The sequence below is a fragment of the Opisthorchis viverrini genome (genome assembly GCF_000715545.1).
Source record: "Opisthorchis viverrini unplaced genomic scaffold opera_v5_25, whole genome shotgun sequence".
NCBI classification, from domain to species: domain Eukaryota; kingdom Metazoa; phylum Platyhelminthes; class Trematoda; order Opisthorchiida; family Opisthorchiidae; genus Opisthorchis; species Opisthorchis viverrini.
Window position 1 is genome coordinate 329858 of NW_008751681.1, and position 15043 is coordinate 344900.

The following is a 15043-nucleotide window of genomic DNA, read 5'->3' on the forward strand; positions in this document are numbered from 1 at the left end:
TTTCATATTCCTTCACTGAACAGAAGAAGCAGCGAGCACAAAAAGAGAAACAGATCCGTCAGGCCATTTCGGAGTCCAGAAAACTAACCAAACAAGCACGTAAATCGAAACACGCCTCCAAATTAATTAAGGTGCCTAAACGCTTTGCCTGATTACCAGTGAAACCATTTGTAGAAACTTTCTGATGAGAGTGCCACGGATCCCAACCCAGAAGATGAGGTAGTTTGCAATATAACATCTCTTCTTATCTCTACAGAACGTGGTGCCAACCAAGAAAGGAGAAAAAGCAAAGGTAACTTGGCTTTGTTGTGTTGATTGAGCCATGTTAGGGGTTACTGCAACAACCGGTAGACGAGTTCGACATGTCTACGCGATTCGATGCTGCCAGCCATTTTCTCAACCCTTCCGAGCCGGTAGTGAAGGTGGACCGTGAAAATACAAAAGTTACGCATAAGTCAGCATCGAAAAAGAATCATACCCACTTTCCAGGTATGGCTAAGCTTATTTTGAAGCTGTTATAGAGTTGTAACACTCTAACATTCTAAGAGCATCTACTTCTGTCGATTTAGTCGTGTGCCTTATGTACTTAGCAACAGCAGCTCGCATTTCGGCGCGACTCTTCTTGTTTCACACGGTGTGGCAGTAACTCAGAACTCATGTTTGTGCACCAGTTATGTTTCGAGAGATGTATATGAGTGGATGACCTATTTTTAACTCGCTAATGCTGCATTCCTTAACACCCAAACGTCATCTGAACAGATCTTTCCTTGAAGACGCTGCTTGCCGTTGGAAAATCCGACTTGGACATGTAAGCAAAACTTTAGGGACAGCCTCATTTTAACGGCCTTGGCTATGGCTATACTCGTTCACGTCTTCGAAGAATTATTTGAACAGTTTTTCAGTCCATAGGCGATCTACTTTCGGCATACCTTTATTTCCTATTCTAATATGCTGCCTGTCAGAACAGAGTTAACAGATCCACTCGGCCATACTGTTCTGTTAGCGTGCGTTTCTTCCCAAAATTTCGGTACATAAATCGGTTAAGGTGGATTCGACCGCTAAATAATCGTTTTTTTTTCATTCCGGAAGGACTACTTGAAAGGGCCGGACAAAACTGATATTTTAGAGGTGTCATCTTTAATGACAGAAGTGAGTCCTGTATGACCTCAGTTGTAGTTGGATGGCATATGACTAGGACTTCAGCCAACATATTCACCTAGGATTGAGCAAAACTAGGTGCGAAAAGGAAAGTACGTTGTGCACAAGTGGATAAGATCGCTGGCAACTAATCAATTCGCCAGTGCAGTATGGTTGAATGGTCGGAACGATGGTCAAGGATTGTGAGAAGGAAACAGCAAAGGAACACAAACCACTCCATAACAATACGACAGAGGCCGGAAATCGAGCAGCTGCCTTTTGATAATCACTGTTCTCTGTGTGTGCCCGTGAATAGCAAAACGTTTGTGCTTGAGACCGATGCAGCTCATGGGTCAGTACCTAGTTGAGCCCATAGAGAACCTATGTGAGGTGAGATTATTTAGAATTGAGGGCTCAAACCATCGAGTGAGGGTTTCGTAGTTAAAATCCATCGCTGGATTATCTTTCCTTTCGTCTAGCGTTTCGAACCCTTTGGATTGCCCTTCGGTTGCGTTAGGGTGCACAGCTAGCTATCCGAAAAGTTCCTCATAAATGCGGTTCGTAAGGGTTCCCCCCGTTGTTCACTTGTGTCACTATCTCTATGGAGTGCACACTCGAAGAGGTCGCAAGTATAATTATCGAAGTTATATCAGGAGAAAGTAGGCTTGGTATTGTTGACATTATTGTTTTTGGCGGTTTTTTTCATTCGGAAGGACTACTTGAAAGGGCCGGACAAAACTGATATTTTAGAGGTGTCATCTTTAATGACAGAAGTGAGTCCTGTATGACCTCAGTTGTAGTTGGATGGCATATGACTAGGACTTCAGCCAACATATTCACCTAGGATTGAGCAAAACTAGGTGCGAAAAGGAAAGTACGTTGTGCACAAGTGGATAAGATCGCTGGCAACTAATCAATTCGCCAGTGCAGTATGGTTGAATGGTCGGAACGATGGTCAAGGATTGTGAGAAGGAAACAGCAAAGGAACACAAACCACTCCATAACAATACGACAGAGGCCGGAAATCGAGCAGCTGCCTTTTGATAATCACTGTTCTCTGTGTGTGCCCGTGAATAGCAAAACGTTTGTGCTTGAGACCGATGCAGCTCATGGGTCAGTACCTAGTTGAGCCCATAGAGAACCTATGTGAGGTGAGATTATTTAGAATTGAGGGCTCAAACCATCGAGTGAGGGTTTCGTAGTTAAAATCCATCGCTGGATTATCTTTCCTTTCGTCTAGCGTTTCGAACCCTTTGGATTGCCCTTCGGTTGCGTTAGGGTGCACAGCTAGCTATCCGAAAAGTTCCTCATAAATGCGGTTCGTAAGGGTTCCCCCCGTTGTTCACTTGTGTCACTATCTCTATGGAGTGCACACTCGAAGAGGTCGCAAGTATAATTATCGAAGTTATATCAGGAGAAAGTAGGCTTGGTATTGTTGACATTATTGTTTTTGGCGGTCATCCGTCCGGTACAGTTCAGCCACAAATCTTGCATCGTGTTACGATGGTTACAGCTGTCACAGTTTCGTCCACCAGATCTAAGGATAATAGAAGAGTGACGATCACGTGAGAGGGTCGCTCGTTGAAGGTGGCAACACTGATGTATGATGACCAAGGCCACATCACTTACTATTGGCGCGTCTCATCCCCCATCAGGTGGGATGATAGCAGCCAACGCGACCTAGTTGACTGGTAAGGGCCTTCATGCCCGTTGACAAACCATGGACTGACCAACTCCGAGTTGTTTCCACCGTGTACTTGAATGGGTGAAAAAGGCATTTCGAGGGAACAGGCCCTCTGGCACGCAAATTATATAGCCCAACAACCGCCGAAGGGACAAGTCCCGTAACCATAAAGTGAGACAACTCTTGTAGCTATCTTATATACACGTTTTTTTCGCTTCAACGAAATTCGCTTTTAAATCCACAAATGGCACGAGCTGGCGAACGCTGCTCATGCCTTCGTTATCTGCGCATTTACCTCGTCTGTTGTGGCAAAGTCACAGTTAATGCAGCCACCAAGATACGTGAACCCATCGTCAGAGTGAAATTTTGATTTAGAAGTTCTAGAAGGGGTAAGACGATGGGGGAGGTTCTGAAATAAGACGTTTCTTCTTGGAAGTGCGGAATGTGTGCCGAAACATAGGACTACCTCTGATATACTGTTCAAATCACTGCATGGACAGCTAACCGTTAAACAACGAAACGACGCAGTGTACATAGTCAAAGTCTATTAAGCTGTCATCAGACGTGCCTTCGATACTTAGATTCATCCTTCTTTGGGGTGCGCACTCCATGATCGCGAAGCTGAACTCAAAAGAGAAGGAACAGCTCTGACGAATTCCGCTTGTTGCTCTTAGACAGTTTGTTGTACACTCCAACCCGACCGAATGTGTGGAAGTGTAGGGCACGGAGAACGTTTGCGAACTTCAAGGGTCACCTTTCTTGGTGAGGAATATCTAGAACAGCTAATCAATCCACGGAGTTGAGGGCTCATTTAAATCAGGGGTAAACTGCTTTTGTTGATGAGCGGTGCTGCCGAGATACGTGACATAATGTAAGGGTATGGCTCATGCCAGGTCGAAATCCTGGTCTTGGACCCGCGTCTCACATGCCGAAAATAGGTTTTAAAATATCAGGGGAGCCAGTGTCTATGCTGAGACAAGCGTGAGGCTTATATCCCTGTGATTGAATCAGACCTCTCGGGTACCGTTTTTCGAACACAGGTACCACCAACGATTGCTCCAAAATATGCATGAACAGTCTAGTCAAGGTGGGACATAAATATTCTTCTCCATCTCTGAACGACGCTGAAAGAGGCTTATCTGGTCCAGCGGCCTGATGGCGCCCCAAGGCAAATTCATATTAATACTTCGGGAACTGGGAGAATCTAAACTTAAGGACCACGGCTTAAAATGAGCGGACCCAATAAAAGACATAGGCATAGGAGCAGAAGACCAACCGTACTGTTGAAAATATTCCGTGCAGCAATCTAGACACTGGTCTTTACTGTACTTTAGCTCTCAAATATTGTGCCTGGTGTACTCACCTATGAGAGGCCATTTAGGTGGTTTTATGACTTAACTCGATCCGCTTTCCTGCATTCTCAGCCGCATTGGCTGCTTTTATTTCTTGAAATTTCAAATCTGCTATAGATATCACAAATGGTGAACGTACCTGTGAATGTCTCTATTTAGTAGTCACGGTATTTCGACTGTGAAATGTCTTGGTTCGTTCGCCCTTTCCATGACCTGGCAAATTCAGTTCATCATCGTCGACAGCATGAGATCAGTTTCCAGTTCGCTGCTTCGACAACCTTGACTCATTTGAAAGCCTTGATATGAAAAAAGAATAAAGGTGGACGCGGAAGGGGCCTACTTTCACTCTACAACAATCATTCCGAGGCGCCTACACCTCGAGACACTCGTTCAGGCAATCGGGATTGGAAGGAACAACAAGAATACTACTGACATCGATTAGCAGCGTCTCCCACCAGTCGCGACGGGTACCACGCGGTCCCCATCCTGGAAGGCGAGTACACCCAAACGTCCAGTAATCTCTCTCATGCCCCTCTGCCAGCTCAATGGTTGACCACACCCCTGCATCCGCCAATCTGAACTGGGCACGGAAAACAGCACTCTTCGGCAAACGATGACTCAGCTCACGCAACACATTGCAGTTCCCGTTGCACAACCGGAAACTCGCTTTCTAACTGCCTCGTTACGGATTCACTGATACCAACCAACGCGAACTATGGTCCTGGGACCACGGTTGTCGAAGACGTCTTAGTTTCGCTGCTCAAACAGGCTGTCTCAGCCAAATAACAAAACAGCCCGTTCTGCAGTCTGATCCACGATTCCCTTGGGATTCAGGAACCACTTTGCAGTCATAAGTGTCTCAGATTAGCAAACGCCACTCGAGTCTTGCAGATTCATGCATTTACCTGTCGGAACTAACACGACTTCCAAAGTATGTAAAGCGCTCCCCAACTTCCAGTACCTCTCCCTGAATTGTAACTGACGTGTTTTGTGACTGCATTTCCACTAGCATGACCTTGCTCTTTGTGGTTGCAAAGTGCATACCAGAGGGCGGGGTGACTTTGGTCAGTTCATCCAAAAACACTTGCGCCTTCTCGTCTTCGAAGATGAGAACGATGTTGTCTGCGTACTCCAGGTCGACAAGGTTTTCTTCACAAGCTTTTTGAACGCCAGGGTTTTGGAGACCTTCCAGTGTTTTTCTATTATCTCATCGATCACGAAGTTAAAAAGGAATAGAGAGAGTGGGCATCTTTGACAGACATCGCTTTGTGCGTGGAAGCTTTTGGAGAGCTATCCCACGTCCGGAATTCTGAGAATATAAGGAACACATTATGTTCACAAAATTCCGGGGCATTTCTTGGTGGGAAAGTGTCTCAAGAAGAACAGACCGATCAACCAAGTCGAATGCACCTTAGAAATCCAGCAGTACTAGGGGTTGCTCTAGCACCCGACTGAGTGTGAAGATTTGGTCAGCACAACTCCTGCCAGGTCGAAATCCCGCTTGCTGCTCTCAAGTCGGTGTTTCGCGAGCAACGATGAAGCACAATTGACGCCAACAGTCGTTACTACCGGGATCAAGCTGATCCCCTTTTTGAAAATAAGCACTATCACCGACTTCCCCAGTCGTTCGAGGCAAACTCTTTTTCCAGAATGCAAGCAAACAGATCAGACAAGCGTTAACTGAGGACTTCACTCCCGCCTTTGAACAATGCGGGTGGGAGGTCATCTTGACCAGGGGATCGGTAGGCTTGAGAAAACGCATACAGTCATAAACCTCCTAGACCGTAATGGGTTCCACATTCACCTTCCGTGGTTCTGCGTCAGCTGTTGGCTTCAGATGAGTGGCATCTGGTTGCCGCGACAACTGTTGTTCGAAGTACTTGACCCAGCCGTTGAGGCCCACTTTAAAGATGGTCACTCCCTTCTGATCCTTGATGGTTTCGATCACCGGTGGCTGCCGGAGACCGGTCGCACAGATCAACTAAAATAGACTACGGACACTCTTGGCTTTCTGGACCTGTTCCATTTCTTTAGTTTCCGAAGTCCACCAAACTTCACGGTGGGTGTGCACACCCACTTTCACTTGACTTCTGACAATACCGGATATTCCTCCGGGATTTAAGCGGTGAGCCTGGTAGCACCATGCCACGGGCAAAACTCCCAGCACGGTGCAAACAGGTGGCGAATTTGTCCCAGAATGGATTCACATCTGATGATGGAGCAGAGAGAAGGAAGAGACTCTACAAGACGGATCCGTCAGTCTCTCAGTTGCCAAGCGATTTGTCCGCACCTTAAATGGACCTGGAAAATGGTGGGAGAAGCGACTCCGAACGAGTGGGTGATCAGAATCTGCAAACGAGCTTCAGTCATTTTTGGATCCGTGCCATCGGTAACTGATGACAACGTGATCAATGACTTCGTTGTTGGACGTGGCCAGCGCTCCAAAAAAGCAGCCGGCGGTCAGCACACAAGTGAATCAATCGTTCGCCATCGTCATACCTACAGAGATCAATTCGTGTTGACCGCCTAATCCATTATCAGATGCACTAAACCTATCCACTTGTGCATGCAGATCTCCAGTAACCACAGCTATATCCAAGCTTTTAGCTCACCGTAACAAGGCATTCAGGGCGTCACAAAACTTGCCTTTGATGGTGTCAGAACTACAGTCGGTTGTGGCGTAAGCAGAAACGACAAACAGAAGTCGACCAGCTCCCCTCCCTCACAGACGTTACCGCACACAGGTGACTATCAACGCGTGAAATGCGGAAATCTCTTCGATGCGAAGTCGTTTATTGGAAAACACCAGCTTATCAGTCACAAGCCATCGGTCAGGAAAGTAAACGTCTCATATACACATAGTTTTTAAGAACCGAGCATTCTCATGCGCCTTCTTGAACTTCATCGATGTTCGCTGACTATTACACAGTTGTATACGAACATTGCAAAACAGCTCCACAAATTCCGTAATGAACTCCACATTCTATTAGACAGGAGCGGATATTCGACGCAACCACAGACTACTGACATGTTTCATCAGCAGTACACGCCGTTACGTCGGTATCGGTGGCTGCCGGAGACCGGTCGCACAGATCAACTAAAATAGACTACGGACACTCTTGGCTTTCTGGACCTGTTCCATTTCTTTAGTTTCCGAAGTCCACCAAACTTCACGGTGGGTGTGCACACCCACTTTCACTTGACTTCTGACAATACCGGATATTCCTCCGGGATTTAAGCGGTGAGCCTGGTAGCACCATGCCACGGGCAAAACTCCCAGCACGGTGCAAACAGGTGGCGAATTTGTCCCAGAATGGATTCACATCTGATGATGGAGCAGAGAGAAGGAAGAGACTCTACAAGACGGATCCGTCAGTCTCTCAGTTGCCAAGCGATTTGTCCGCACCTTAAATGGACCTGGAAAATGGTGGGAGAAGCGACTCCGAACGAGTGGGTGATCAGAATCTGCAAACGAGCTTCAGTCATTTTTGGATCCGTGCCATCGGTAACTGATGACAACGTGATCAATGACTTCGTTGTTGGACGTGGCCAGCGCTCCAAAAAAGCAGCCGGCGGTCAGCACACAAGTGAATCAATCGTTCGCCATCGTCATACCTACAGAGATCAATTCGTGTTGACCGCCTAATCCATTATCAGATGCACTAAACCTATCCACTTGCTTCAGTCATGGATCCGTGCCATCGGTAACTGATGACAACGTGATCAATGACTTCGTTGTTGGACGTGGCCAGCGCTCCAAAAAAGCAGCCGGCGGTCAGCACACAAGTGAATCAATCGTTCGCCATCGTCATACCTACAGAGATCAATTCGTGTTGACCGCCTAATCCATTATCAGATGCACTAAACCTATCCACTTGTGCATGCAGATCTCCAGTAACCACAGCTATATCCAAGCTTTTAGCTCACCGTAACAAGGCATTCAGGGCGTCACAAAACTTGCCTTTGATGGTGTCAGAACTACAGTCGGTTGTGGCGTAAGCAGAAACGACAAACAGAAGTCGACCAGCTCCCCTCCTTCACAGACGTTACCGCACACAGGTGACTATCAACGCGTGAAATGCGGAAATCTCTTCGATGCGAAGTCGTTTATTGGAAAACACCAGCTTATCAGTCACAAGCCATCGGTCAGGAAAGTAAACGTCTCATATACACATAGTTTTTAAGAACCGAGCATTCTCATGCGCCTTCTTGAACTTCATCGATGTTCGCTGACTATTACACAGTTGTATACGAACATTGCAAAACAGCTCCACAAGTTCCGTAATGAACTCCACATTCTATTAGACAGGAGCGGATATTCGACGCAACCACAGACTACTGACATGTTTCATCAGCAGTACACGCCGTTACGTCGGTATCTAGTCAGGCAAGGATCCTTCTGCCCGGTGACATAGGACAATGCCATCTTCTCCACTTCCCGCCACAGAAGCCTACAGATCATCAGAGTTGTGTCGCCGGAAACGACTGGAGAGTGATGGGACGATTAGCTCAACCACTGTGCTTGCATCTTGAATTCTTGTTTCTCAGTGACAGCACATCAATGCCAAGCGAGTCCAGTGTGAGAGCAACAGAAGCTTGTTGTCCCGATCGCTTCAGAGTGCGGATATTGAAGGCCCCCCAGATAAACTGGGCGTTAAGATTTATTTTGAGATGCCTGAGGATGTCGATTCCATGTGACGAGATGTTGCATTTAAAACCGACGAAAGTCTAGTGGACCCACCAGCCACAACTGCTTGGTCTACAAGGAGAGTTATTAATGGGGTAGAGAGAGGAAGAAAAAGTATATGAAGGGGAAAGAAGGCAGGCGTAAGCAGTAGTGTTTTTCGTTCAACCGCCCCGCTGTATTCTGCAAGTTAAGCGACCCGGCTGACGGCACCACGCATCATCATCATCATCAACGACAGCATGACATCAGTGCTCAACACCAATGCTTCACTGCCGTACAACCATGACTTATTTGAAAGCCTTATTGTAAAGAAAAGAATAAAGGTGGATGGGGGAGGGACTTAGTGCTAGCTTAACACAATCATTCCGAGGTGCCTACACCTCCAGACATTCATTCAGGCAATCTGGACAGAAACTGACAACAAGAACGCCACTGACATCGGTTGGCAGCCATATCCTGTAGTGTCTCCAACCAGGCGCAGTGAAGATCACGCGGTCCCCATCCTGGAAGGCGAGTAGAACCCGAAAGTCTAGTGGACCCACCAGCCACAACTGCTTGGTCTACAAGGAGAGTTATTAATGGGGTAGAGAGAGGAAGAAAAAGTATATGAAGGGGAAAGAAGGCAGGCGTAAGCAGTAGTGTTTTTCGTTCAACCGCCCCGCTGTATTCTGCAAGTTAAGCGACCCGGCTGACGGCACCACGCGACGGCCGATGTACCATGAGTTTATTTGTATGTGGGCAATTCATGGTTGGGATACTGCCGTGGCGCCCAGACCCAAAGAGGACGATGGTTAAGGTCCGTAAACAGGTTTTGGCTCAGTGGCCTGGTCTTCAGGCAGCGTTGTTTATCGGGAAATACAAGTGCATTACCATTTTTACAGAACAAGTTGGAACACATGTTCCAGCCCCTAACCAAGAGGATTGAGAGACTGTGTTCGTCTGACCTCTTACTTGATATGTGAGACTCTGCGAATGTTGCATGGACGTCTCCAGTATGGCGCTCTCGGTTTCATAGGCACACAATCCGTCACACCACAGTAATGCCTAGTCTCTTCGTGACGGAGAATAAATTCAGTTTTCCGCTACCCTGTTTATAATGTGTACCGGACTCGCCCAGCTTAGCTAGTTGGGAATTCGAGGTATGTTTTGTAACCTGAAGTTAAAGGGACAACTTGGAGGAGTATTTGCTGTTCAAAGACTGTGATCTCATATTCAGTCCGCACCCTGATTAAGAAGGAAACACGTTCCAAAAGTCGCTATCAATGTATCTTCTATACATGGTCAGCCTGAAGTAGAATGATTTCCGATGATTTTCCCAAAGTATTCCGAATAAGTGAGGTTCCTTACCATCACTGCAGGATTATGTAATGAGCAAGTGGAGCACTAATTACTCTTTTCGAGCCCCTTCTCTGATTGAGGCACTGATTCCCCTTAATGAAGCTATGCCTAATTACAGCAGTTCTTCTAAATGTAAGCACCTCTGCGAAAGTGGGTAACGGACCTCTCTGTGTAAATATAATCTCTTCGGGTGTTTCACAAACAAAGTTGCGAGTGATGGAACTCTTCGGGAGCACTGCAGATAAGAAAGGATGAGCTTACTTGCTTGTATCTGACTAGGACTTCTGAAGTGTAGATACTCGGTCCTACTTGCCGCAATCACAACACTCACTATGGGATGAATTTCAGTTTAATTGGTTAGGCTGCTGAGCATAGGGGACCTATCTTTCCGGAACAGTTCACTACCACATCAAGGACGTTTCGCCACGCATGCAGTAAGACCGAGTAGAACTATTTGATATCATGATTTTATCTCCGACTCACTGGAAGCTTCAAGAGACTGTCCATTGCCATTTCACCCATGTGCTGGTCAGTCTGACAGTCGCTAGGGTGTTACGTGTTCTTAGTACGCGCTATTAAGACAAAACTATTGTAAGCTTTTCGGGTAAGAAGGGTTTGATTGTTGCCTCAGTCGATTCGCAGTACATTAGTTCGAATTGGTTGCTATTAGCTGTCCTGGTCATTACAGTCCTAACCACATGGCTTTTAACTATTCCCAATCTCTATCTTAGTTTCAGACAATCCCGAATCAGATGAAGGTTACAATGGAAGCGACGAGCAGGACCGCCTGAAGGGCATGCCAGCTTCCTTCCAACATGACGAGGACGAATTGGATTATTCCCTCGTTTATGATGTACACAGTGCGGAACATAGAGAATATGATGTTTTGTTCCGAAGTCGAGCGGGTAAACGTAGGAGGAGGCCCGGAAGAGAAGGTGCATTCCATGTTGAGCGGTTGGATAAAACGAATGTCGAAGAATCCGCTTGTTCTCAAGCCAGTCTGTTCCTGAGAAACACCTTATTTTCTCGCCCTACCTGCAAGGGAGTCAGACGTGCAGAGCCTGAATTACTAATCAGTTTGGCCAAAAAACAAAAAGCGCGGAGAAAACGGTGATTTTTCGGATGACTTTTTACCAATTGCCATGTACAGCAGAGTCTTGCAAAACACCGTATGCCTTATATCTTCTTGCATTTGCTCTGGGTGATCTGTTTTCCAGTGTCCTAGCACTTCCCTCCTTAGGAGCTCAAGCGGAGGTCTTCTAAACAAAAATCCTTCTCCATCAGAGTGCCTCGTGACAGCTGCGAGTCTAATAGTCGACAATGAACCAACACCTGTTGGTACGTTGCTAGACTCTAAGGTGAACCTACTAGACGATGCCGTCAACCGTCGTCCAATAATATAATGACCAATAAGCCTTCAGCTTTGACACTGTATACTTAGCTGCTACGCCACCAGAAGCGAGCATGAGGGCTGAGGTAGTGTCCTTTTGCCCAAGCCTAGACAGGTGCAATCGTGATGTTGAGGTTGGGTTCGAACCACGAACCTTCCGGTCAGTAAGCTGGGGCCTTAACCACTGAGCCATCTCGAATTTCGAGTGTCATCCTGTTGCGCTTGGTGTTTCCGGTAGCCCGCACGAAGTAATAGCTGTGGATGGACTACCCCATCCCTACTATCTTGTCTCGTTTGACAACCTTCCGTGGATCCCTCTTCCAATTTAGGATAAGCACTCTGTCAGTTTTCACTTTTGAGTAAACAAGTCCGGCTATAAGTAGTGTGAACTTTGCTCTGTCTGCTTGCGCTTACTGCACACTACATTAAGGCTTTATTATGGGCTGACCGTCCCAGTCCCGGAACTGATCCCGTGACAGCTGTACATTTACCAGCAGCATCATCCAAAAGCATCGCGCTTTTACTTTTCGGACCAGTATTTGATGCTCGTGTCTTCGCTTTTTTGATGTTCTGGTGTGAACCGATGCATCCGATTGTTTACTTACTGTGGTAACCATTGAGTATTCTGCATTTGCGCAGTTCTTCGGTGTTAGCAATACATCTCCTAGTAAATTCGACGGATGCGTGTTTGGGAAATGGAGTGAAATGTCCGTATTTGTCAGTCTAACTCCAAGTCCGACAGGGTTTGTGTGCGATTTTCATTCTTTCTATTATCCCAAGACTTTCATGGTGATATGCTTATGTCGTCACACAAAAAACCACGCATTAATAGCGGTGCCGTAGTCTCGTGACAGACCAATGAACTATACACCATCATTAGGGGTTCCATCAAGAAAGCCGCTGTAGGTAGTACTATTGAGGAGAATGTTGATAGCCCATGTAGCGTAGATGGCGTTGGTCTGGACAACTACAAACGTTTCATCATAAATCGAGGTGACACCATCAGGGCGTCGTTGGGGAGCGGAGGTGAGCAGTGTCAGTGGTTGTTCCTGATCCATCAACAACCGCTGATTCATACGTGCAATTGAATTGCTCAGCGAACAAGCCAGTGACCAGCTGCATGCTATATATCATTCGTAATTCGATCCTACTCGGAATGAAACTAATCTTCTACTGAAAAGCAATAATTTGATGACTGAAAACACCATTCTGATGTTATGTTAATTGGGAGACAACCTGAGGTGAACAAGTTTAAAGGGTCGTTCTGTGCACAGTAACTGAAGGCCGCTTTCAGACACTCACACGCGCTGCACTAAGTCGCGGTGTATGGGATTAGTTTTGCCGATAATGAACACATCGGGCCGAACGATACGCAGTTTTCGGTTGAGCTCAACCGACATATAAAGCTAGGTGGTTTCAGCGATGAGACTAAGTAAAACCGTGTGTCCTCATGCGTAAGAAGGGCAGATTTGTACCAAAGGGCGACATTAACTGCGCCATACCTCGGATGCCGTACTCTTTTCTGGAGTTGAGTTGAGTGTTTTCATTTCATAAACGCCTAAGAGTAAGAGGTAGACGTCCTTCAGTGAACGAACCTCAGGTGTTGACTGGACGGCATTAGAGATAACGGGGGCCTTACTATATTCGTGTGAAGCTTGATGGCAGCGCACTAACACTGGCTGGAAACGACAAGCAACAAAAGGCGAGTCACCAGTCATGTGGACATTTGATGTGTGATTAGGTGTATACAGACATACCTTTATGTGAATTTGCCGGTTTTATCGTCCTTTCATCTTGATATCAACATGAGCGTGAATTCGTGTATGCGCCTGCTTTGTTGTTGCTTTATTAATCCAACCGAAATAGCCGCATCTACATGATCCTGTCACTGCGCTGATAACGATGTTCTTATTAGCCAGATAGTTCTGCAAGACTTCCCATCTCTAATCGACCTCCTAGCCTTGTCGTTACTTCTTTCTCAACTGTTGGTGGTACGTACGATTGAGTTATTTAACGTATTTGCGCATCACTCAGGGTTAAAGTTCCGCCGATGGGCTTTACCCGCGCTTTCCGCTAGTTACTTCCAGCACAACATGCACTATCTAGGCAGCCCGAATAGAAAGTGACACTGCTGGTCACCGAGACCGATTACATACATTGTCTTGAGGGTTTCCTCACACACAAGAGCCCTAGCGCGAAGACGCCACAGCGCCAAACCTAATGGTAGGCAGTGTCGTTCCGCTCTCCTGTCAAAAAGGACTTGAAGCCTCGGTAACCGGTGGCTGCTCCAACCACCGAGCTCGAGTTAACTCAGTAGTCAAGGCTCGAAGCCACTGACCGGATTCGGACCCAACGCACTTTTCAGTTGCTCCTATCTAATAGGCAATCTCGCGGCACCTTCGAGTAGTACTGCAGGTCTGTGTCGATAGAGTGGCATAGCTGAACCAAACAAGACAAGCTTTATCTACCGTTTGTGATTCCAACCCATTAACTATTACTCACTACGAGCTACCTCACCGTGCATAAGCTCCGGCCAGCTAAAGCCTGTTACTCAATGAACAAATCGGTGACGCTCAGGGTCTCCGGATCGAAGGCCATAAAATAAGACTTACCTGTTTTATGGACATGACCCTTTGATTTTAACGAAGCACTTCACCCGATGTCGAAAAGCTCCACAGTTCGGTGGGTGGCCTAATGTGCATTTACTTGACCTGATTGAAGACAGCGAGAAAGTTAGTGTCGGAAGCAGTCGATTATTCTGCTAGGACTATTGAAAAGTTGCAGGACTTGTGGAAGCATCATTAGTTTGTTACGATGGTGTCCGCGTGGTTCTCTACGTGCTTGGCTTGACCAATTGAAATCAATGGGTGGAGATAGATAAGTGCTAGAGGTGCGAACTTACTGACCTGAATGTCCTTGTTTCAAATCCAACCTCGACAACTCGATTGCTCGTGTCTATGTTTGGGCAACCTGGCAGTATCTCAGCCTTCATTCCTTCTTCGGGTGGAATGACAGCTAGGAATCCAAATGGTGTTACAGCTGAACGATTACTGTTATTAATGGCCTTCGTGATGCCTATTTCTGTGCGGATTGTCTGACGGAGTGTCAGATATTCGTGACAGGCCCATCCAATTCCGTTTCGATTCTCTTCACAGATGGCGTTTTGTCCAAATTGGCCTGGCTGTACGGCAGTTGGGCACTGGTGTCCCAACAGTTATATTCTGTCGGTAAGGTTGATGTATAGCAATACCTAGTCTGAACACTAACTGGGACTCTGTGCAGTGAAAGTAGCTCCATTCAGCCTATGGAAGGCTGTCAAGGGTAAGCAATTCTCTAGTGTGAAGTCGTATTTACACGTGAGCGGCATTCCGGTACTTTCCGCTAACCTTGTTAAATGTGTCAATCGATACGTATTGTACTGGAACATTTGTGGATGAGACTTTTACTACCAGATT

General features: G+C 46.6%; 1 protein-coding gene across 1 annotated transcript; it reads left to right on the top strand.

Annotated features, from left to right (window-relative positions):
* Positions 1-256: 256 nt before the first annotated feature.
* Positions 257-14686, top strand: T265_02132 (hypothetical protein; the record flags this gene model as incomplete). The annotated part of the gene is made up of 6 exons (XM_009166306.1): positions 257-292; positions 330-489; positions 10930-11308; positions 11704-11752; positions 12482-12630; positions 14479-14686. 5 exons carry the CDS (start codon positions 363-365, stop codon positions 14684-14686), a joined length of 912 nt encoding a protein of 303 aa, XP_009164570.1.
* Positions 14687-15043: the final 357 nt, after the last annotated feature.